This window comes from Muscardinus avellanarius (genome assembly GCF_963383645.1).
Source record: "Muscardinus avellanarius genome assembly, chromosome: X".
NCBI classification, from domain to species: domain Eukaryota; kingdom Metazoa; phylum Chordata; class Mammalia; order Rodentia; family Gliridae; genus Muscardinus; species Muscardinus avellanarius.
In genome coordinates this window covers 12825419-12850398 of record NC_137792.1, presented here as the reverse complement: position 1 = coordinate 12850398, position 24980 = coordinate 12825419, and the positions used below count along the sequence as shown (strand labels likewise).

At 35.8% G+C, this 24980-nt stretch overlaps 1 protein-coding gene across 9 annotated transcripts in view; it reads left to right on the top strand.

Moving 5' to 3' along the window:
• Window positions 1-24980, top strand: part of ADGRG2 (adhesion G protein-coupled receptor G2) — a gene marked incomplete at both ends in the record, with an annotated part of 126629 nt that overhangs the window by 62965 nt on the left and 38684 nt on the right. Inside the window, 5 exons of one of the 9 annotated variants that reach the window (XM_080718643.1) lie at window positions 11546-11581; window positions 13993-14040; window positions 14142-14165; window positions 15651-15689; window positions 18098-18139. In XM_080718643.1, coding sequence (XP_080574769.1) covers window positions 11546-11581; window positions 13993-14040; window positions 14142-14165; window positions 15651-15689; window positions 18098-18139 — 189 coding nt within the window. Of the gene's footprint in view, window positions 1-11545; window positions 11582-13992; window positions 14041-14141; window positions 14166-15626; window positions 15690-18097; window positions 18140-24980 lie in introns of all 9 variants that reach the window. The other 8 variants (XM_080718636.1, XM_080718638.1, XM_080718637.1 and 5 more) reach the window with 8 other exon arrangements.

The following is a 24980-nucleotide window of genomic DNA, read 5'->3' as shown; positions in this document are numbered from 1 at the left end:
TGTGATAACTGAGCTGTTGATTATCTATGTCATGTTCTCAAACTTGACTATCCATTGGAATCACCTTGGAACTTTAAGAACACCTGACACCTTAATTCCACCTCCAGAGTCCACCTCCTGGTGTCATTGCTCTGAAGCTGCATCCTGGATAATGGGTTTTTCAAAGTGACCCAAGTGATTCTAGCCAGACTGAGAACCACTCATCTCTGCAATCTCAATTTACAGCTCTTCTCCTATTCAATGTTCCTAATGTGAAATTGGAAAGAATTTAAAACTCATATTTTTTCAAATTAGATTTCTAACATGAGACACTTTCAAAGGCTTTTAAGGTTAGAATGAAGCCAATAAATATCTCGATTTCAAAATTGATAAAATCTCCGAAGTGGCTCTTGCTATCCCCAAGTTGCCAGTGCTATTCTTACTAGACTCTTTGTTGGAAAGTCTCCATGTCTATTGCCACAGCTCATTATACTGTTATTAGCAGCAGCAGCAGCAGCAACAACAGCAGCAGCAACACAACTATACATTTCTGTGGTTTACAATGCACTTGGCATGTGTCATCTTTCTGTGTCACCTGGAGGTAGACAAAGAAATTCATATATCTTCACTTTGCTCTTGGGAAAACTGCCACTCAAAGCAATGGAGTAACTTGTAGCTTATCCAGAAAGAAACAGTACTAAGATATAGAAAGCAGCTCTTCAGAACTCTCTCCTCTGTACCAGCTTGCACATAGTATTTATTTTGAACTTGGACAGTTTATCACTTCTCAGTTCACACAGCTTTGGAAAGTGGAGAAGATGGGATTTTAGAACTTACACTCTTAACTTCCATGGTGTTTAGTCAGTGAAGCAGTTGAAAATGGTTTTTATATGACTTTGCCATGATTCATTTGTTCTGGAATGGATCTGTACCCTAAAGCGCTGGGTAAACATTAAGAGAAATCTGAGGAATGGAAGCAACCATTCCATTGATTTAACCTATTAGGGATTAAGTTGTTATATAAGAGAATACACTATACCTTGAGAGTGGGTATATCCTTATTTCAAGAAATTATAAGAGATCTCATGTTTATAAAATCACAGTGCTATAAAAAATCAAGATGTCCGAATGTATGCCATTTTCAATATGATCCACATAAAAATTTTAAAAATCAAGAAAAATTACAGATGCTTTTGCAAAGATGTTTGTGGCAAGTGTGTTAGTGTTTAACATTTCTGTCCTATTTGATATACTCCATTTTCTCTGCTTTTTTTTTAGAGGTGGACAGACTATAAAGTAAAAAAAAAAAAAGATGTCACTATATTATTTAGTACAGCATAACTTTTTGAAATTTAAAATAAGAGAAAAATGAAAATATTAAATAGGCATTAATCTTGCTTTAACAACTAAATTAAAATTATGTGTGATGATCTGATCAATTGAATGAACAAGAACTTAATTCATGGCTGTGTTGTCTTTCAACACATAGGCATTTTTTCTTGCTTCCAATAAAAATATGATTTGTCATTAGACAGATTTGTATTCACCATAATGTCCAGAAAATTCTAGGTTTTGCTGTAGGAAGAGATGACTTTGAATTGCTGAGGACTTATCAGTTGAGTTGTACATTATCACTTAGATGTAAACACTATTTGAAGCAAGAGGATTTACAAAATTAGCCACTATAATACCAGTAGCACACAGTAGGCCTTCAGAAACTAGAATATATAACTGTAGTTTGGCAAAATCATTTCATGTTTATGAGTCTACTTTTCCTCAATCATAGAGGTGGTGGGACTATTTTGTTATCTGTTTTTTTCTCCAGGGATGACCTATTTTTCAGTTCTTTTCTTCCAGTGAACTCCAAATTCTAAAAGATGCTATCTTTTAGGTAACTTATTTATATAATTTTTTTCCATTTTTTGTTGGAAAAAGATATGTCTGGCTATATCCAGTATTTGTGATAGGCAGTAGAAAACCAGTATTGATATAATCCTAACAAAGCAAATACTACATTCCATTTTCTCATGCACCTACTGTGGGTAAATAAGCAACTTTTCAAATTATGAAAATACCATCTACGTGACTACCTTTGCAACAATTGGCATTGTACTAAATCATCTTTGAGTCTTCTTTGCCTTTGAACAAGATTTCCATGAATTTCAGTTTCCAATGGGAAATGCAAAGAGCTGAAACTCATGATTTTTCTAGGAGTACCTTTATATGCTCCTTAACTATTGACCCTTGAATTAGATAAATGCATTGTTCTAACATTCTCCGTAATCAAGCACAAGATAAAAATGTTTCATAGTTAGAATGGAAATCATATACATACAGTCGTTGTGATTTTTTTTGTTTTTGTTGCTTTACTAGGCACGGAACCCAGGGAGTTTCTACTTCTGAATTATACCCCAGCCCTATTTATTTATTTCTTTGTTTGTTTATTTGTGTATTTTTAAACAGGGTCTCTCTAAATTATCACGCACTGGCTTTAAACTGCGATCCTCTTGTCTCAGCCTCCCAAGTATTGAGATTATAGGCACACACCCAGATTCTTTATGATTTTTTAAAAAATGTCTTCTAAAAGTTGCCAGTACCACATTTTTTTCACAAAGAGATACTAATTCATTTTATTATATAAAGGTAAACGTCATCCAAGGACACAGAATATATAGTCCAGAGGGATAATAATTAAGACTTATTGTTGGTTCTATGATAAAATACTTTACAAATGTAATATAATTTCATTCAAAGTAAACAACCCCTATTTTACAAATTAGATACAAGCAGAGAAATGTTAGAATCTTACTCAGGCAGGGCAAGGATCTGAACCTGAGTCATTCTTCCTGGAGTACCCAGTCTCTTAACCATGTTTTTAAGGTTTGGTTAGCAGGCATGTTCATTCATCCATTGGAAATAAATGGACATAGGCATTTTATTCACATGGAGAAGATTATCAAGTCAGAGGGCATATTGTTAAAAGTCAGGAATTCCAGATCAGACTGTCAAAACTCTTGACAAACCAATGACAATATAGGTAAAAGCCACTAAAATGGAATTAACTGACATACAAAGACCTAGGGGCCTGCAGAGAGTCTACCCAGAAGTATAGCAAAGGGTTGATGTGGTTTCAAAACAGAGACAACTCAAAAAATGCAGCTTTTCCAAGTGAGTAGGATTTGAATGTAGCAATAATATCCATACTTTCAACCTCTCTTGGTGTTTTTTGTTTTTTTACCAGTACATATTTGTTTACAGAATTGACTCGTCACATGGGAGTCCCACTCTTAAGGGGCCTAGAAGAACCATAATCTGGATGTTTGCTTAAATCATGAGTCACAAAGAAAGGGGATTCATATTCAACTTCAACATGGAAAGGATTCCTTCTCTGGTTCATACTAATTCCATGACTTTAATCTTGTCAATGTCATGACAAAGAATAAGAGAGAAAGTGGTGGCCACAGAGAATGATTTTAGTATTAATCTTGTCCCTTTATTAGTTTAATGGGAAATAGTTGCTTAATGACACTTATTATATCTGATGTGGCAGACAGAGGCTGGCATAGTACCGAAGCTTTTAGTTTTTTGTTCTCAGCACACAGCTAGACAACATTTTCTAACCTCCCTTGTAGTTAAAAGTGGCTATGTGAAGTCCATCTTCATCCCCTCCCTCTTTTTCTCTGTTAACTTGCTGGAGGTCATTGCCCTAGGAATGCTTGGAATCCTAATGTTTAAGAAACAGTACACTGAAGTGGCACATGCCTGCAGTCCCAGTACTTGGGAGGCTGAGACAGGAGGATTAACAATTTGAGGCCAACACTGGCAATTTAGCAAGACCCTGTTTCAAAATAAAAAATTATAAAGGATTGTGGTTGTAGCTTGGAGGTAGAATACCCCTGGGCTCAATCTCTGGTAACACATACACATACTAACACACATGCTCGCTTGTTTCCCTCATTCACTAGAAACATACAGGAAAGGGAAATCTAGTTAGCCTAGCCAGACTGAAACGTTATAAAGCCACCACACATACTAGAAAACCAATGAGCTTGATTTTGTATTTGTTAATAATTCTAAATAAAAGATGGTACTAACATCTCCCCAGGTTATATTTAGTTGTTTCAGTTCTACAATGGCCCAAAGATATTTTAAAGACAGCTATCATTAACTTTGAGTGTTGAGATGAAAACATTTTTAGTTTTTCGTTATATTTTTATATGATTTAGAATATTCTGCCCCTAAATCCATAATGCAGTTATAATTAGAACAAATAATTAAAGCTATGTTTTAGAAGCCATATCCCTAGGGAGCCTGCACATCCCACTTGAGTCAAACCTAATAGCATCATGATTAGCTCTGCCTTCTACTTTGGTCCTTGAAACTTCACCTGGTCTTAACTTTTTACAGAATCTACAAAATATAATTTATGGCTATCAGTTCTCCTGAAGTCCTTCTGCTTCCTTTGCCTATGTTTCTGAAGCGACCCCAGAGGCATGTTGAAAATCAGAAGCACACACATAATAAAAAAGAGGAGATAAACTGAGTGAAGAAAGGAGAAATGATTTTTAGATGAGTCACATTGGTAGATTGAAGAATAGAGTGCATCATTGTTTTAGTTACTGATTGACACGAGCAGTATTTGCCATGCATTCTTCTCAATACTTTAACAGTTGTACCTATGAATTACATCCTAGTAGGATTAACTTCATCCTTACTTCCAGATGGGAAACTGAAGTGCCGATGGATTAAGTTGTCAAAGGCCCTGACAATACAATGGGGATAATTTACATCATATGGTCTTTAAAGGACTAAGTAAGTGAGTATCTATGCAGTGCCTGGTCACAATGATGCTCCGTAAATGTTTGTTAATTTAAAATAGACTTAGCTATGTGTGGTGGCACATGCTTGTAATCCAAGTACTTAGGAGACTGAGACAGAAGGATCGTAGGTTCGAGGACAGTCTCAGCAACTTAGTGCTGCCCTCCACCACTTAGTGAGTACCTCACTGTATCTGAGGTTGGCCATGAACCTGTGATTCTCCTGTCCCAGACTCCACCACTTAGTACCCTCCTCCACCTTTTTCAAAATAAAAATAAAGAGGGCTTGGAGTGTAGCTCAGAAGTCAAATGTCCCTGGGTTTAGTCCCTAGTACCACAAAATAAGGACTCCCTCTGGGAAGTCTACTCTTCCCAGAAAAAATGCCTATGAATACATACATAAATTTGAATTTTATTTCAGGAAATTTATGAACATTCTAAAATATATCTTGTTGATCCCAGAGGGAAGAGAGGTTCATAAACCCTTGAGGGAGCCAAGATCAGTTTTTGTGAAGATGGAAGAATAAGAGTCTGGGCCTAGGGGATCAAGAACACAGTTCATCTTCCTATTTGGGCCAAAGCCCACCTAGAATTGCTGGAAATTTGCTCTTTGGGACATTCCATCAGCTAAGAGCTGAAGTTTTTCTTTAGTGATGTCATTATTAATCTTTTAATAAATATATTATGTAAGAGTACTTATTGAGCAGTGTGATGTGAGATGAACACAGCTCAAATAAACATGTTTTGGATGTGCCAAATTAAAAATGTTTTCATCCATTTTGGGGGGTTGTGTAGTAAAATCTGAAAATGCAGTTTCTGGAAGACTGTCTGTTGTCCCAATCCCTGAAGAGCTAATAACAACCAAAATAAAATTGTTTTTTTTGGGATTCCCATATAAGAGTGCCTAGGCGTGGTGAGTTGTTTTTAATCATCTCTCTATGGAATAGTAATTCAATCCAGAGGAGAACTGCCACTGGATTAAAAGTTTCACTTGGGTCTAAAATATTCAGGCAAGGGGGCCTCGTTCTATCCTTTTTAGATCCACTACTAGAAGATTAAACCTTCATTTTTCACATCCAACTTGAGGGCCAGTGTGTTGGAAGTAAAGACTACAGTCACAGCTTTAAGGCAAACAACTCACATTTGAAGTTTTAACATCTACCACAGGGTCAAAGAGTCGAGAGAAAAATGAAAACTTCAGAAACACCCAGATATGATCCTGCCTGACTTGAGTGCAGGTGGTTTATTTAGGAGATCCCAGAAGTCAGGAGCAGGAAGCAAGGAAAAAAGAAGAAAAGTTCATAATAGGTATATTATTGAAGCTAACACTATAGGCAGTAGGGTCCCACAATGGCTGAATTTCTAATGTTACTATATATATATATATATATATATATATATATATATATATATATATATATTTGAATAGACATTTTAGCATACATTTGTAAGATCCATAAGTCTCTCTGCTGTGATTGGCCATAAAAACTATGGCACACTTCAAATTCTGAGTAATTGTCATCTAAGAAATATTCTCAAGTCTTTATAAATTTGGCCTAACTCATTTGGCCCCATTTTCCTCAGGTCCATTTCCCATCCTTCCCCTGCTCTGCTTTGTATCACAGAGACCTGACCACTTGCCATATTTTCCATGTCCCCTTGACAACTGGCTTCCAGCTAGGTGTGGCCAGTGGGAGGGAGTGATAGGAGATTGGCTTGTGGGAGGAAAGGAAATAGATTTCTCACCCTCTCTGATTGCTTATAGGTGGTTGTGTCTCCTCTATGATTCTAGTCTCACTGTATGGTCCCCTCTGTGGGGTCAGATCTTGCACTGGCTTTGTTTTTCAGAGTCCCTCCTTCCTCCAGCCCTAGAAGTGGAAGTAGCAGCAGCCCTTCACTTTTGCACTATTTCTCTGAGTTCAATTCCTGCTCTTGAATGACCTGCCGTGGATTTCTGACTTGATCCATGACTGATAGGAGTCTCTTTTTTAACTTTTAGTTTTGCAGTGCTGGAGAATAAGCTCAAGGTCTTTGTATGTATAAGGCAAGCACTTTATCGTAAATTTCTTAATGATTACATCAGTTAATTAAAAAATGTTTTTGAGCAGCTACCAGATACAAGGCATTAGACTTAATTCCTGGAGGATATTAAATAAGTTGCCAAGCTGACTAGCATCTAGTTGGGAAAATAGAACATATAGTGTGCTATGGTTTAAATGCCCCCTGTAAAGCTCATGTTAAAATTTAATTGTTACTGTGATAGTGTTGATAGGTAGGACCTATGACTCTGTGCTCATAAATAGATTAATGATGTTCTCATTAGTTTTTTTCTCTGTCTCATGTATTTACTTGCCTTTCTTCCATGCTATGGTACAGCAGGAAGACCCTCACCAGATGTAGCGCCTCAGTTTTGGAATTCCCAATCCCCAGAATATTGAACCATATAATCTTTTCTTGTTTATAACTTATCCAGCCTGTATTATTTATTATAGACACAGAAAATAGACTAAGATACAGTGTTAAGTAACATGTATGAAAATGCAAAGTAATATATTAAGAGAAGAGAGCCATATCCATCTTCTGAATCTTTAGCCAGAGCATGCTTTAAAGGGCTATAGAGTTGACATAAAGAGATCATCTTCTAAAACTTTCACTTTTTATAAGACAGGGTGAAAACTTACATGGAAAAAGGGACTGTGGTTATAATTAAAGTTAAGAATTATGATATAGAGAGATTATTGTGTATTGCCTGGGTAGGCCCAGGTAAATTATGGGAGTCTTCACTTTTTTTATTTTGCAGAACTGGGGGTTGAACTCAGGGCTGTTCTACCTCCTGGCTATACCCTGTTCACGTTTTTTATTGTTTCTTTTTGAAACAGGGTCTCACTAAGTCATAGAGTACCTCACTGTATCTGAGGTTGACCATGAACCTGTGATTCTCCTGTCCCAGACTCCTAAGTTCTAGGATTACAAGTATGCGCTCCCATGCCTGGCATGGGAGTCTTTATAAATGTAAGAGGAAGTGAGTCAGAGGGATGGCCCATGACAAGGACTCTACCACCCTATCCCATTGTTACTGGTTTTGAAGATGGAGGAATGAAGCATAAGCCAAGAAACATTGGTGGTTTCTTGACTCTGAAAACAGTCCTGTCCTCAATTTATCTTCAGCAAGAAAATGAGGTCATCAGTCCTGCAACCAAAAGGAATCAAATTCTGCCAATATCCCTAATAAGCAGGAAGCAAATTCTCCCCTAGAACTTCAGAAAGGAATGTGGTCTATCATCACCTTGATTTTAGTCTGGTGAGATGTTCACTGGACTTCTGACCTGAAGAACTGTAAGATATCAAATTTGTGTTTTAAGCCATCAATTACATGGCAATTTATTATAGCAGCAACAGGAGACTAATACACTGAAGTTTTCAACTTGTATTACTTGGCTGGTGTTACCAGCAATACTATTAAATTCAATAATAGATCAAGTATAGAAATGATGTGGAGTGATGAGGGTTGAGTTCTTAGATATATTGAGTTGGAGATACAATAATAGTGGGGCATTCACTTAGCCATGTGTGACTAGAATATGGGAAGTGGTAGCAATAACTTTGAAAAAATGATGGGGAAGCCAGCTCTGGTGGTGCACACCTGTAATCCTAGTACTTGGGAGGCTGAGACAGTAGGATCTCAAGTCCATAGACAGCCTCAGCAATTTATCAAGGCCCTCTGTAACTTAGTGATACCCTGTTTCAAAAATAAAAAATAAACTAGGTCTGTGTGTGTGTGTGTAGTTCAGAGCAGAATGCCCCTCGGTTGAATTCTCAGTACTACAAAAAAAATTTATTAGAGTTGAGATAGGGAAAGAGATTTCATGGAGGAAGCCAGTTTCCTGGGATTCTACTCCCTCTGGCAATGTTTGTCCTCTGTTGTAAGCTTATGCTCGCCAAACTCCTGTTCATCATAATTGAAATATATGGCCTTCGTTAAAAAAAAAGTCACCAGGGAGTCATACTGAGTAAATTTTATAGGTCACAATTTTATTTTTTGACTTAAATCAAGATTTCAGTAAATGAATAATTCTTTAAAATGTGCTCTTTGTAGGTTTCCAAAGGAAAATCTGAAAATTTTGAATGCTGTTTCTTTCTTTGTTTATGAATTATTTTTAACAATGGAAATGTTTTGTCACCTAAGAGTGGCATGGAGTTTAAATATATGATTCACTGGAAATGACGACCACCTCTTTATTGTAACAAATGGGAAGAGAATTGGGAGAAAGCCCAAGAGAAACATAAGCAGATAGGCAGGGAAGTGGAGGGCCTGTGGGGATAATCTGTGTTGTACCAGGAGGAGTAATAAAGAACATCATGAGAGACAAAGTGAATAAATGTTAATCACTGAGCAAATAGGTCCCAAAAAGAAAAAAAATACCAAAAGAAAAAGTAGACAATAACAATTTAACCTGTTTTGTGCTATTATCCCAGATGTGGAACACCTATAAAAACTTAAACTGAGAAACAAATACTTATGGTGTGTAACTGAGAGGTACAATACCTGTAGGTACAATCCTCAGCAACCCCCCCTAAATTAACCCTTTAAAATTTTAACTTAACAGATTCTGATTGGTGAAATATTAAAGTAGCATGAGGAAGCGGGGCGCGGTGGCGCACGCTTGTAATCCCAGCATTCTGGAGGCTGAAACAGGAGGATCACAGTTTGTGGACATCTTTAGCTACTTAGTGAGGCCCCTCGCAACCTGTTTCCAAATAAAAAATAAAAACTAGGGCTGGAGGTGTTGCTCAGGGGTAGAATGGCCTTGGGTTCCAGTCCCTGTACCTCAAAAAAAAAAAATAAACAAAGTAGCATGAGGAATATATTGAAGAACAGAGACCATGGAAGAAGTCATTCCAATTAAATTAGGACACCAAGCCGGGCGTGGTGGCACACGCTTGTAATCCCCACGCTTGGGAGGCAGAGACAGGAGGATTGCGCAGGTTTGAAGCCAGCCACGTGCGCTGGCTTAGGAGACCCTGTTTCCAAATAAAAATGTAAAAATAGGTCTGGGAGTGTAGCCCAGAGGTAGAAGGGCTTCCAGGAACCCCAATACCACCAAAATAATAATAATAATAAATAAATAAAAATAAATTAATTATAACACCAAGGCAACTAACCACTCCATTTCCTTGCTGGCTGCAGAAATATAATGGAATTAAATATTATTCAGTCCTGCCTGCAAGCAGAACTATGATTTTAATCATTCCAGATAATCAGTACCCTACCATCATTTCATGAAAATATGCTCCTAGAGAATACTAGGTATGGTTCATAGTACAACCTTAGTTTCCAAACACACTTATTCTTTCCTGTTAATTGTATGTCAAAATACCACTAAGAAAATAATTAAATATAAAATTAATTATAATTTAAAATAATTGTAATTTAAGAAATTTACATTTATAAGATATACTGTATGTGGGTGATGGTTTGGAGAAGTTGAATTCTTGTGTATAGTCAAGAGAACTATAAATTAAAATTTTTTGTAGAGAATTTTGACAATCAAAATTCATGGAATTTCTGAAAGAATCCAGAACCATTTGTAATCATAAAAATTGTCCACACCAAAATCCCCATTAAAAGGAAATTTGTTATATAGATAAATGATATGACCAATCATTGAAATGCTCTACAGCCATCACAAATTTTATGAAAATTTGTTTAAGAATATAAATCAATTTTCAGGATATACTAATATAAGAAAAATCAAATAATAGTTTTGAGTGATATGATCTTTATCATATATATGTACATACATGTCTACATATATACATTTATCTATATGTAGATATACACATGGAAAAAGAATATGTGTTAAAATGTTAATGTCATTTATCTTTGAATGGTGAAATTATAGGTTGCTTCTGTTTTCTTCTTTTTGTCATTTCTTTAGTTTCCTCAATAAGTATATTTTTTCATAGAGAAAAATGTTTTTTCCTCGTGTTTTTTCATTATTTTTCATAAAGGAAAAATAAACTACTTTTCTCTTAAGGGACATGAGCATTTCTCTAAAATAAATGACTCATCAGCGCATGTCATTTATATATCTAAAATTGTCTGATCTAGTTGAACACATAAAGAAGAGATGGCATAATGTGCCTAACGTCTCTACTAAAAAGGAGTAAATTTAGTAGAAACTTAATCTATACAGACATACACATTTACTTCACATTTTAAGGAACATTAGTCAAAGACTGAGGTTCTTAGCGATCATGTTTAGTTTGAAATGCAGCAAATCATTATACAGCACAATACGTGGAGCTCCATCAATAGCTAAAAATTGGAAGGATTAGCCTGGCCTGGTGGTACACGCCTGTAATCCCAGGACTTGGTAGGCTGAGACAGGAGGACCACAGGTTTGAGAACAGCCTCAGCAAATAGTGAGACTCTCATCAACCTAGCAAGACACTGCTTCAAAATAAAAATAAAGTAGGCTTGGGGTATAGTTCAGGAGGTAGAATGCTCCTGAGTTCAATCCATAGTACCACAAAAAAGGGGAAGAATTTCTTCACCAGAGCAAAGTTTTTGTAGAGAATTGAAAAATTCTGATCATGGTGTCAAAAATAATAGTAAGTTAACATACTGCCCTCTTTTGGTAGCTATTTGTAACTCAATTTGTATTTATTGTCATCAAAGATATCCATCTCCTACAAATTTGGACATAAGACAGACTAATTTTAAAATTACTTTTTTTTCTCAACAGAAAGTGCTGATAATTCCAGTTTATCATCACCATCTGGTAAGACTGTTATTTTATGACTTTGGGGGAATTTCAGGAAAAATAGTATTCTAAACATTCTCCATGTAGCATAGCATATGGTCAAATAGAGCAAAATTGTTTTCCGCCAAGTAGCTTAATTAAATTATATCATTAAACCTACACCTGGAAACTCAAGGGCAAGCATGGATAAGAAGACAGGCATATCGATTCTTCCATATTGCCAGGCAGAGCCCGGGAATAAGTCACTGGGGAATGAATTGTGGGTTTTCATTATGGTAGCTGCTTAAGTTCTTCAGTTAGTTTTGGTATTCTAGTTTACAAGTCTCCTGAATAATATCAAAAACTTAAACATGCCAGTGTTTTTATGTTTCTGAGATGAAGTGTTCTCTTCAGCATACTTCCTCAGTACCCTCGCTGAGAATATTTTTCAAAAATCTCAGCACTCACTAGAATAGAAAGGCAAATAAATCACAGAGAAATTTATAACTAGAACCCTTATTGGCAACAACTAGGAACAATACCCTAATTCTAGACTGCTGGTTTAAAATGGGCCTTACGGATAAAGTTTAGCTCCAAATTTTAGTTGATTATAGTGGAGCCTGAAGCTCCTAATTCGTCTGAGATCTCACAGATTCTTGCCCCTCATCACACAGAGCCAACACATGGCTTCTCTGATTCCTGCTTCTGTATTTTTTCTGTTACGCCATACAGCCTAGAATAAGTTCTGTGGTAAATAATGAGAAAACTTATGCTCAGTCCTTGGTTGTGTGAGCATGAGCTTCTGCTGTTATTCATTCATTTATTTAAATTCAATTAATATTAATGGCACTTACTTTTCATGCACATACTACACACCTGGAAGTCTTTAGACTTTGCACTTCTCTCGATCTTGCAACATAGGAATCATGTTAATGTTATGGATAATGAAACCAGGCTCAGATGGGGAAATGTGCTCACATTCACATGTTCTCTGGTGCCAGACTGTTGGGGTTTGAATTTGACCACCACCCTCCCGTCTTATCATTTGCTAAGCTTTGACTTTGAGCAAGTTGCTTGATCTTTCTGTGCCTTAGTTTCCTGCTATGTTAATTGGGGAGAATAACAGTAATTTTTTCATAGAGCATTTGTGAAAATGAAATAGCATATGTCTGTCATAGAGTAAGCCCTCAATATATAATAATTAATTATTATGTAAGTTACTAAGTTATAAGTTGTGGGGAAAATATTCAAACTTGGACTGTAAGTCATCAAGGCTCAAACTGTTTTACCATACCAGTTTGCCCCGTAGGCATTAGGCTTCAAGGGTAAATCAAGTCATTGTCTCTTCCTACCAATATAACAGCTTTCAGCAAACATAATCCTGGTGATATTTGTAAATGGTTGTCTGCATGGAACGGGGAATGGAGTTTTGGAGGTGCTTACTGGTTCTAGTCACAGCTTGGGTTTAGAGTGTACTGGGGAAGAGCCAGTATAGCACCAAGGGACAAAAGCAGCCGTGCCCGCAGACCTCTTTGTATGGTGTTACCATTCACCAACATTTGAAGGAATTAACTCATTAATTAAAAAGCACCTCTGGCTGATTATGTCCATTCTGCTACAAGATCAAAGAGTCCATATCTATGCTTTGAATTGTATTACTCAGAAACTGTCCTACTCCTCTAGAAATATCCTTGGTGATTAAAAATAAATGTAGCAAATGACAAAATATGGAAGCAATAATGTAGACAGGCAGACAGGGTGTGTGTTTTTCAGCCAACGCACGAACAGTCTAAAACAGACTGGCCAGCCAAGCACTTGACACACCCAAATTTTGTCCATACCAGCTGAAAATCAGTCTCCCTACCGCAAAACTTATTTTAGTTGTAAAATGTTTGTGTTTCTTTTCCCCATGTTTAGATGGAGGTCAAGCCATTGGATCTTTTTAATATTTAAACATACAAAATGTGCATAGTAGATTGACCTCTTAGCCTAAGTGGAGTCATTCCACAGGAAATTTATAACTCGATTGATTGTCTTAATAGCCGTATTTTAAAATAGCTTACTGGGAAATTGTATTAGATAGTACAATATTGAGTGGTAGCAATTTTTTTGTAATTCTAAATTCACTGTGGTAAAAGTTGCCAGGCACCATTATGACAGAATGGAGCTAACATGCCAATATATTTTGTGATTGTAGTTCAGCACATTATTTAAAATGTTTTCTAGAACTCTCTTGGCTAAAAATTTCTTTAAGTAGTCTTTCTTTTATTTTGGTGTGGTTACTAAACTTATTTCCATAAAATTGCATAGGGAATAGAAAGCTCGTGACCATGGGTTTCATAGTACGTTTTCTATTTCTTTTTATAATTATATCTCAAAAGTTCTGACTCCTTAAAATTTAATAAGTAATTGTTTCAAAGTGCTTATTTAAATTTTTTTCTCTCCTGCAGTTGAATCATCTCTTGTCAGTTTTGTCCCTTACTCCAATGGTACTCCAGGCAAGATATTGAAACAAATTTAAATCTAGATTTAGCCCAATTTGTTAAAATTTTTATTTTAACTATACCTTTGTATTGTTTTTTCTCCTTGGAACAAAAAGAGGTTGAAACTACAATCCTCAATGGTAAGATTTTTTCTGAATCAAGTGAAAACTGATAATCCTTAATATGAATATACATATAATGAATGATGTTGAAGATTTCCATCTAAATTATTTCTAAATACATTGAGTAATTTCAAATAACATAAAGCCAAAACTCCCAAACAAAACCTGTCAACCTTTGAGGAAAACCTAAACTTGCTGGTTAAATGATACAATCCTTATGATCATGCCTCCCCCACTCTCCCTGTACTAAAAAAAGAAATTATTGATCACATTTTGACTACTCCATTTCACTTGCTCTCCAACACAATGCCAGGGAGTTTTATGTGACAGATTGTTTAAATGTGAAAAGCACATCCAGTAACTTCAATATGATTCAGAATGGATTTGGAGGCACAGAGTGTTCAAAGACAGCCTTTTTGCAGATGATTTTTATCAATTTTAAATGGTACAAAATGGGGAAAAACTGACTTTCTCATCGTGCTAGAGAAGAGGACAAAGAACTGTGCTATATTGGGGGGAAGTGTGCAGGGCAGCACATTCTGTTCCCTCTCTTTGTGGGTAGACAGCCTTCCATCTTACTGCGGTCAAACCCCAACACTTTTCAGAATCCCTCAGTTAAAATAAAATCTCACCATGTGGTTGGTGGTTAAAGAGCTAAATAACCATAGTTGCAGCTCATATGGGTCAAAACTCATACATTCACATTTGGCCCAATTAGAAGGACCAAAGGTTACCATTTTTATATGTAATTTTACTTTTAACAATGAAAAGAATGTCTTCAATTTAGCTTTGGCAGCAGTTTTCGAATACCAGTGTGTATGTGTGTGTGTGTGTGTGTGTGTGTGTGTGTGTGTGTGTAAGTGTGATAATAGAATACTTGCCTTTTATTTTTCCTAAAATTTCATCCAGAATAATAAGTTCTTGAATGTTTTCCTTTTAAAAAATACCAATAAAATAGATTTTAATTTAGGTTTAATATCATACATGATAAATATGAGATTTTCCTAAAAGTTAGTTGAATGTAATGTTTAAGAATTTCAGAAGTAAAATAGAATTATTTAAAATTACTTTAGAAGAATGTACCACTAGTAAATATGTATTAAGCCTCCCCAAGGCTATCTATTAATGTGGCTATTAATGTTGGAAATTCCTTATGCCTTAGGGACTTTATCATAGAGGAAAAAGGGGATAAAAATTAAACCACACAAATGTGTTCATTTAATTCTAATAATTATAGGATTGCTACTATATGTTAGACATATAACTGGCATTGAGAAAATACATTTTGAAAGAATGAACTTTTGCTCAGCAATTGTCTCTGGGCATTCGAGAATAGATAATGGTATGGGGACAGAGAGAAAATGCATTTAGTAATGCTGCTTGGCTTTTGCAAAACTAACTTCTCCCAGATTTGAGGAAAAGTGAAATGATTAAAGAACCTAGGAAGACTTGTGTTTGATAAACATAGCAGTAGTTAAGTTAATTTTTATTATTTTATTTCAGATGCTGCTTCAAGTGTATTGTCTACCTTAAACAAAACAGGTAATGTCAAGTTAATTCCAAATGTAATAGCTTATCTTAAGTGACTTCTTGAGTTTCTTACTTGTGTAGTCTATTGGGATAGTAAAGAGTTTTCCTTTATCTCTTTTCTAACTTTCCTGTACCTTTGACTATTAATTTATCATTCTTTGACACTGAACTATAATTCTTTTTTCATAACACCCTCAAACTCCCAAACTCTTGTGGAGATAGCACTTCATTAAAAAGCATTTAAAGCTTTTGATTATCATAATGATGCATATTAGCTCATTAAAATGAAGAATATAGGGAAATACAAATAAGAAAATAGAAGTTGGGCGTGATGGCATATGCTTGTAATCCCAGTGCTTGGGAGGCTGTGACAGTAGGATCGCAGGTTCTTGGCCAGCCTCAGCTACTTACTGAGGCCCTCCACAACTTAGTGATATCCTATTTCAAAATAAAGAATAAAAAATAGGGCTGGGAGTGTAGCTTGGAGGTAGAATGCCCCTGGGTTCAATGCCCAGTACCACACACAAAAAAAGAAAATAAAAGAAAAATCATGTTATTGTTATTAACAGACTATTACTGTTAATAATTTGGTGTACATTTTCATTCAATATCACCTACATGTATTTATATACACTTACTTTATGCATAATATTTATAATAGTCATAGTTTACATTGATTTTTATACCTTGCTTTTTTCACTTAATGTTAAGTTATAAGTATACTTGTGGCTCTTGCTATTAATGACTTATAAATATTCCATTGTGTACCACATGTTCAACATTAAAGTTGCTTGTATTTTAATAGAATTTATTGCAATAAATGTTCTGCTGCAAACATGTTTGTATTCATCCTTGATTTCTGTAAAATACATCCCAAGGATTGTACATAAGGGATCAGTAGTATGAAAGATGTTAAGGCCTTTGATACCCACTGTCCAATTATGTTCTAGAAATATTATAGCCAGCAACATTCCAGCCAGCAACAGATAAGAATGTCTATATCACTGTGCCTCTGCTGCTGAAACTATATTATATATTAAGTATTTATCTCAATTTCTTAGATTTTATTTTTCATTCTTGATTATTACTGAGTTTGATTATTTTACTCCAAATCAGTTTAGTCAATAAAACCAAAAGTTCATTTCACAGTTGTGTTTTGTTTGCTCTAAAAAGCAGACAAAATAACATATTTAAAGGATTGTTAATGAAAAATGCTATCAGCCTGTAAAATGACCATCAACCAATGCACATGGATTACACATTAAAATGAACTTATCAGCCGGGCGTGGTGGCGCACGCTTGTAATCCCCGCACTTGGGAGGCGGAGACAGGAGGATCGCGCTGGTTCAGAGCCAGCCTCACTGGCTTAAGAGACCCTGTTTCCACTTAAAAAAACGTTTAAAATAGGTCTGGGAGTGTAGCCTGTGGGAGTGTATCCCAGAGGTAGAAGGGCTTCCAGGAACCCTAGTACCACCAAAAAAAAAAAAAAATGAACTTATCAATAGTGCATGCACAAATATGCATGATTGTGCTCTACTGTGTGCATGCATGTGCATACACAAACACACATACACACACTCCTAAAATTGCCAGTATGACATCATCATTCTTAAGTGTATGTCCAAACTCTGATATTAATTTTTACTTCAGAATTTTCGCATCTGCCCTAGGAGACAGAGCTTCTTTGTAAATCAGTGCCCTGAACACAGTCTCTTTTAGTTGGCCACCTTTATAGCAAGGTTCTCCTGTAACTGGTGCATAAACTATGAGCTCTGTCTCCAAACTGTGTTGGAATAATATTTCTAAGGTTTGCTTCTTCAGAGCATGTTAATATTTGCCACTGAGTCCCTAAATTTGAATAGTCCTGATTCTGCTGTGGGCTTGTTGAATTCTATAGTTAGATGGTCTTGAGCTCTCTGAGATGAGATTTATCTGTCAGTACATTGGTAATAACTCCTAAAGAAAACAGCAGGATGCTTGATTGCAGACTACAGTAGCAATAGTTTTCATCCTGTGTGTATTCACTCACATAAATTTTTATTTTGAATCAATTTCTTTTTACAACCTCACCTGGTGGTCCAGATAAGGACTTAATTCTGCATATCTGAAATGTAATTTGCATTTGTTGGTCTAGAAGCAGTGCCAGGAAACTGAAGTAAAATCACACAGCAGTGGGGTGTGTCTGGGTGTGATCTCACTGGGTAAACATGGGAATTCAATACCCAAATCCACCCTTTGCCAAAGTTACATGTTCCGGGTATGTGAGTCCCATTCATTCCACTGCTGAGATGAACTGTACTGTCTTAAAGATGTCAACACTGTGATTTTCTTAGCACTTCACTAAAAATGATACTCATGGCAAATTGTTTTTTAAAAACAAGCAACAATTCTGCTCTAATATTTAAATTGCTTCTTTGCAGAAAAAACTAAAATCACTATAGTAAAAACCTTCAATGCATCAGGTATGACTTGTTATTAATATCAAAACTTTTTTATAACTAAAGTTATAAACAAATGGCTGGTGTTTCTAATTTTCTTCTTTTTTCCTACCTTTGAAAAATAAAATCCGTCTTCAATGAGTAGATGTATGTGTACTGGGTACCTGAAGTTGTACTAGGCATTTGGGGTTATATGATAACGATCTGACTTAGTGCCCACACTCAGAAATCTTCTAGTCTAAGGGGTAGGTAGATAAGGCAATAAAACAAAAAATTAACATGAACATGCATGCAGATAAAGGAAATTATTCCACAGGTATTACTTTCTTTGTCTTTTTTGAGATGGGGTCTTGATAAGTTGCCCAGGCTGGCCTCAAATTTGCCATCATCCTGTCTCAGCCTCCCGAGTAGCTGAGATTACAGGCAAGTATTGCTGTGCCCAGATTAACAAAGCCTTTTAATTTATTTCAAGCTGGAGTTGGTAAACTATCACCAATGGGCCAAATATATGCATTTTTTATTTTTTATTTTTTATTGAAAGTAAATGGTATACATTTAAAATGTATTTGGTGCCCTCTTCCTACCCCCATTTTTCTTCCCCCCTCCCAACAATGAATACCCAGGGTAACCATGCTATATATTTATACTTTTACGTATATTTGCAAGTAGCCACTCATTAATCAAGTTCGGCCTTCTTCCTCTCCTAGCTTTCCATTCAAACTTTGCTGAGATTTCCCTTCCATTATCTGGAGTCCCTCTGGTATCCCCAATGCTCCCTAGTTTGGGCATATTAGAGGGGACATATGTCCCTTCTATTTCTGTTTGGCTGATCTCACTTAACATAATGCTCTCCAGGACTTTCCATCTTATTACAAATGACATGATTTTGTTTTTCTTTATAGCTGAATAGAATTCCATCATGTGTATTTCCCATAATTTTGCAAACCATTCATTTGTTGATGGGGACCTAGGTTGTTTCCATATTTTGGCTATTAAAATTGTGCTGCTATGAACATAGGTATGCATATGTTGCTGTAATTTTCTGATTTCAACCCCTTTGGAAAAATACCCAGGAGTGGTAAAGCTGGATCATATGGTGGATCTATTCCCAGTTTTCTAAGGAATCTCCACACAGATCTCCATAGTGGCTGAACTAGTTTGCACTACCACCAACAATGTAAAAGAGTTCCTCTTTCCCCACATCCTCGCCAGCATTAGTTGTTATTTGATTTCTTTATGCTTGGCAATCTGACTGGGGTTAGATGGAATCTCAGCGTAGTTTTAATTTGCATCTTCTTGATGGCTAATGATGAACATCTTTTCATGAATCTATTGGCCATTTGTATCTCTTCTTTTGTAAAGTATCTATTCAATTATATTCAAACCCATTTCTTGATTGGTTTGTTTGTTTTGCTGTGTAGAGTCTTTTGAGCTCTTTGTATATTCTGGATATCAGCCCCCTATTGGAGTGGTGACTGGTAAAGATCTTCTCCCATTCTGTAGGCTTCCTCTTTAGGTTCCTGATGGTTTCCTTTGATGAGAAGAAACTTTTCAGTTTGATGCCATCCCACTTGTTAATTCTTGCTTTAATTTCCTGAGCTTTGGATGTTTTGTTGAGAAAGTTACTGCCTGTACCTATATGTTGTAGTGTTGAGCCTATGCCATCCTCTAATAACTTTACAGTTTCTGGTCTAATTTATAAGTCTTTAATCCATCTCAAGTTGATTCCTGTGCATGGTGAGAGGTAAGGATTTAATTCCCTTTTTCTACAAATGGATAACCAGTTTTCGCAGCACCATTTGTTGAAAAGGCTGTCTTTTCTCCAGCGTATGAGTTTGATCACTTTGCCAAAGATTAATTGACTATAGGTGTGTGGATTTGTGTCTGTATCTTCTATTCTATTCCACTGGTCAGTATACCTGTTATTGTGCCAGTGCCATGCTGTTTTTACTACTTTTGCTCTATAGTATAATTTGAAGTCTGAGATTGTAATGCATCCTGCATGATTCTTATTGTTGAGAATTGCTTTGGCTATTCTGGGTCTTTTCTTTTTCCATATAAAGTTCATGATTGATTTTTCTAGGTCTGTGAAGAATGTCATTGGTATTTTAATGGGAATTTCTTTGAGTCTATAAATCAATTTTATTTTATTATTATTATTATTTTTTTTTTTTGGTGGTACTGGGGTTCCTGGAAGCCCTTCTACCTCCGGGCTACACTCCCACGGGCTACACTCCCAGACCTATTTTTGAACTTTATGTGGAAACAGGGTCTCTTAAGCCAGCAAGGCTGGCTCTGAACCTGCGCAATCCTCCTGTCTCCGCCTCCCAAGTGTGGGGATTACAAGCGTGCGCCACCACGCCCGGCTATAAATCAATTTTAGCAGAATGGCCATTTTGATGATATTTATTCTGCCTATTCATGAGCATGGGAGGTCTTTCCATCTTCCAATGTCTTTTTCAATTTCTTCAATATTTTATAGTTTTTGTTGTAGAGATCTTTTGCATCTTTGGTTAGATTTATTCCTAGGTATTTTATTGGTTTTGAGGTGATAGTGAATGGAATTGATTGCTTTATATCTTTCATTGTGGATTCATTGTTGGTGTAAAGAAAAGCCACTGATTTCTTTAGGTTGATTTTGTATCCTGCAACTTTGGTGAATTTGTTAATCAGCTCCAGATGTCTTTTGGTTGAGTTCTTAGGTCTTCTAGATAAAGGATCATGTCATCTGCAAATAAGGATAATTTTAATTCCTCTCTTCCTATTTGAATTCCTTTGATGTCCTTCTCTTGTCTTATTGCTGCAGCAAGAGTCTCAAGGACTGTATTGAAAAGGAGCAGTGATGTCATCCTTGTCTTGTTCCTGATTTTAGGGGAAATCTTTTTTTTTTTTTTTTTTTTTTTACTTTTTAGGGGAAATTCTTGCTGTTTTCCCCCATTCAGTATAATGTTGGCTTTGGGTTTGTTGTATATTGCCTTAATGATGTTGAGGTATGTTCCTTCTATTCCAATTTTTTGCAGTATTTTTAACATAAACTGGTGTTGGATTTTGTCAAATACTTTTTCAGCATCTATTGCTATGATGATGTGGTTTTTGTTCTTGATTCTATTTATGTGGTGAATAACATGTATTGATTTGCATATGTTCAACCAGCCTTGTTTTTCTGGGATGAAACCAACTTGTTTGTGGTGTATTATTCTCTTGATATGATTTTGAATACATATGGCTATTATTTGGTTTAGAATTTTTGCATCTATGTTCATTAAGGATATTGGTCTGTAGTTTTCTTTTCTTGAGGTATCTTTATTTGGTTTGGGTATTAATGTGATACTTGACTCATAGAAGGAATTTGGGAGAGTTCCATCTCTTTCAATTTCCTGGAACAAGTTATGAAGTATTGGTATTAGTTCTTTACTTAAGGTTTTGAAGAATTCAGCTGGAAACGCATCTAGGCCTGGGTTTTTCTTTGATGGAAGGATTTTTATCACCATTTCTATTTCTTTGTTTGCTATTGGTTGTTTAGGCTTGCTATGGTCCTCTTGGTTCAGTTTAGGTAGGTTAACTGCGCTTAGGAATCTATCAATTTCTTCCGTGTTTTCTTGTCTATTGGAGTATAAATTTTTAAAATAGTTTCTGATAATACTTTGAATTTCTCCACTATCTGTGGTCATATGTCCTTTTTCATTTCTGATTTTAATCATTTGAATTGATTCTCTTTTTCTTTTGGTTAGGTTGGCCAGGGGTTTATCAATTCTATTAATCTTTTCACAGAACCAGATTTTTCTTTTGTTGATTCTTTGAATTCTTTTTTATGTTCTTTATTTCATTTTTTCTGCTTGAATTTTAATAATTTCCTGTCTTCTGCTGGCTTTGGGATTAGATTGTTGCTGTCTTTCTAGGTCCTTGAGTTGTGTCAATAGGATCTGTACTTGGTGATTCTCTGTCCTTATTATGTGGGCACTCAATGCTATAAACGTATCTCTTAATACCTCCGTCATAGTGTCCCATAGATTTTGGCAAGTTGTGTCTGTGTTTTCATTTATTTCCATAAATTTCTTTATTTCTTTCCTAATTTCCGGTCTTACCCATTCATCATTCACTAGTGTATCATTTAATCTCCATGTATTTGCATAGTTTCTTTTAAGTTTTCTGTTGTTGATTTCTACTTTCATTCCATTATGGTCTGAAAAGATGCAAGGAATTATATTACATCTTTTGATGCTGGTGCTTTCTTTGTGTCCCAGTATGTGATCTATTTTGGAGAAGGTTTCATGGGCTGATGAGAAGAATGTGCATTCTGTAGTTCCTGGATGAAGTATTCTGTATATGTCTCTTAGGTCCATTTGGTTTATAGTTTTCTTTAGTTCTAACGAGTCTTTATCCATATTTTGCCTTGAAGATCGATCCAGTGCTGTGAAAGGCGTATTAAAGTCTTCCAGAATAATTGTATTTGGGTCTATTTGAGAACTGATGTCCAGAAGGATTTATTTTACAAATGTGGTTGCACTCCTATTTGGGGCATAAACATTTACTGTCATGATATCGTCTTGGTGTATTGTTCCTTTTAATAAAAGGAAGTGCCCTGATTTGTCTCTTCTGATGTGTTTTAGTTTAAAGACTGTTTTGTTGGATATCAGGATTGCTACCCCTGCCCTTTTTTATTCTCCAGTTGCATGGTATATCTTTTTCCATCCTTTCACTTTCATTCTGTGAATGTGTTTGACTGTTAGGTGAATTTCTTGCAAACAGCATATATTTGGTTTATGTTTTTTGATCCACATTGCCAGTCTATGTCTTTTGATTGGTGAGTTAAGTCTTTTGACGTTAAGAGTTATTATTGAATATGATTTTTGTTTTCTGTCATTTTGTGTTCTGTCATCTGTTTGGTAGCTTTTTCTTTCTTCTTTACTTAGAAGCCCCTCTGATCACTTTCCTCTATTCTCTGGTTCTGAAGTCTGCTTCTTTTTTCTTCTTTATGGTTTATTTCTTTATGTATTTTCTCTAGTGTTGGCTTTGAAGGCATAAATTTTTTGAGATTTTGTTTATCTTGAAACACTTTTGTTTCTCCATCAAGTTTGAATGTAGTTTTGCTGGATATAGTACTTTTGGTTGGAAGTTATTTTCTTCCAGGGTCTGAATCACATCGTACCAGTCTCTCCTAGCATTCATGACATGGGTTGTATAGTCTGGGGCGATTCTTATTGTTTTGCCTCTGTATGTCACCCGACCTTTTGTTCTCACTGTTTTTAAGATCATTTCCTTGGCTTCTAAGTTAGTCATTTTGAATATTATGTTGCATGGGGAGGTCCTTCTTTGATCTTGTCTTAATGGTGTTCTGCATGTCTCCTGAACATGAAGATCTATGTCTCTTTCCATGTTTTGGAAATTCTCTGAAATTATTTCTGTGAAGAGATTACAAAGGCCCCTGGTCTGTACCTCTATCCCTTCTTCAGTGCCTTTTATCCATAAGCTAGGACATTTCATGTTGTCCCAAATTTGTTGTATGTTTAGGTTTTGTTGCTGTAATAACATCTGTATACTGTTGACTGTGTTTTTGGTTTTGGATGTACTGTCTTCTAACAGTGATATTCTACTTTCCATTTCATCTAATCTTCCAGAATTTCTTTCTATTGCTGACTTCATTTCATTTATTGACTCTTTCATTTCATTCCAGACCTCTTTCTGATTCTTTCTTAGTATTTCTAGTTCGTCTTTCATCGCCTCTAGACTTGTTTTAAATCCTTTCATCATATTGTAGATTAAGATTCGGAACTCCCCTTCTTGCATTTCTTGTAGGTCAGTATTCGTGACTTCTGTCATTTCTCCACTATTCCTGGTTCTCATATTTTCAAAGTTCTCAGGCCTGTTTTTCTGATGTCTTCTCTGCTTGTGGGTATTCTATTTGGTCCAATCTTAGTAGCAGGAATTTAGAAAAGTCAACCAAGAAGCAGTACTTTTTCAAGTGGTGAGGGTTGGGTGATGGTAGAGTAGCTAGGGTGATGGGTGCAGGAGTCAGGTAAGGTAGAGAATATAATTAGGTTGTGGAAGAATTTAAGTATAATAAGGTTATATCAGGTTGAGAATGGGAGGAGTTTAGATAGTAAGACTCTTGTATTTATTAGAATGTTTAAGTATGGAGATGTGAGAAGCTTTGTGTATTAAAAAGATACAGTTAGGGGACAAAGAGAAAGTTTTGAGGGAAGATAGTATATAGTCTAAATTGAGGACTTTGTAGAAGGAGTGGAGGAAAGGAGCAAAGACAAACAGATAAAGAAACAATATAAGGTACAAAGGCTATTATGCATCATATATGAACAACAACATCGACAAAAACAAAAATAGACTGCCAAGAGAAAACAAAAAGGGTTAAGAGAATAAACAGGATAAAAATAAAATAAAACAAAACAAACTAACCACCATGTGGTATAAAGTGAAAGCACCCAACAAAGAAACCCAAGTATAGGTTAAAAAAAAAAAAAGAAGAAACAAAAGATTATCCCTCCAGCAAACCAAAAACCAAAACAAACCCAAAGACCAAAAAATAAAACAAACAATATAAAACAGCAAAAATGAAAAATAAAATATAAAAAACAAAAAATAAGGAAAAAATTAACAGTCCTACTACATTATGAATATATATATATATATATGGTGTATATGCCAATGTCTTGTATTTGCTTGAAGTGACCCCTTGTGGTCCTGTGCAGGTATCATGCCATAAGCGCACTTCTGTGACACTGGGGTTGAAGCTGCCCCCTCCGTGCACACTGGCACCCACAGTTACTGCTGTGTCTGGTGACACTCACTGTGTGTTTGCTGGGTCCCATGGCTCATCTGAGCTCACGCTGTTACCTGGCAGCCCAGT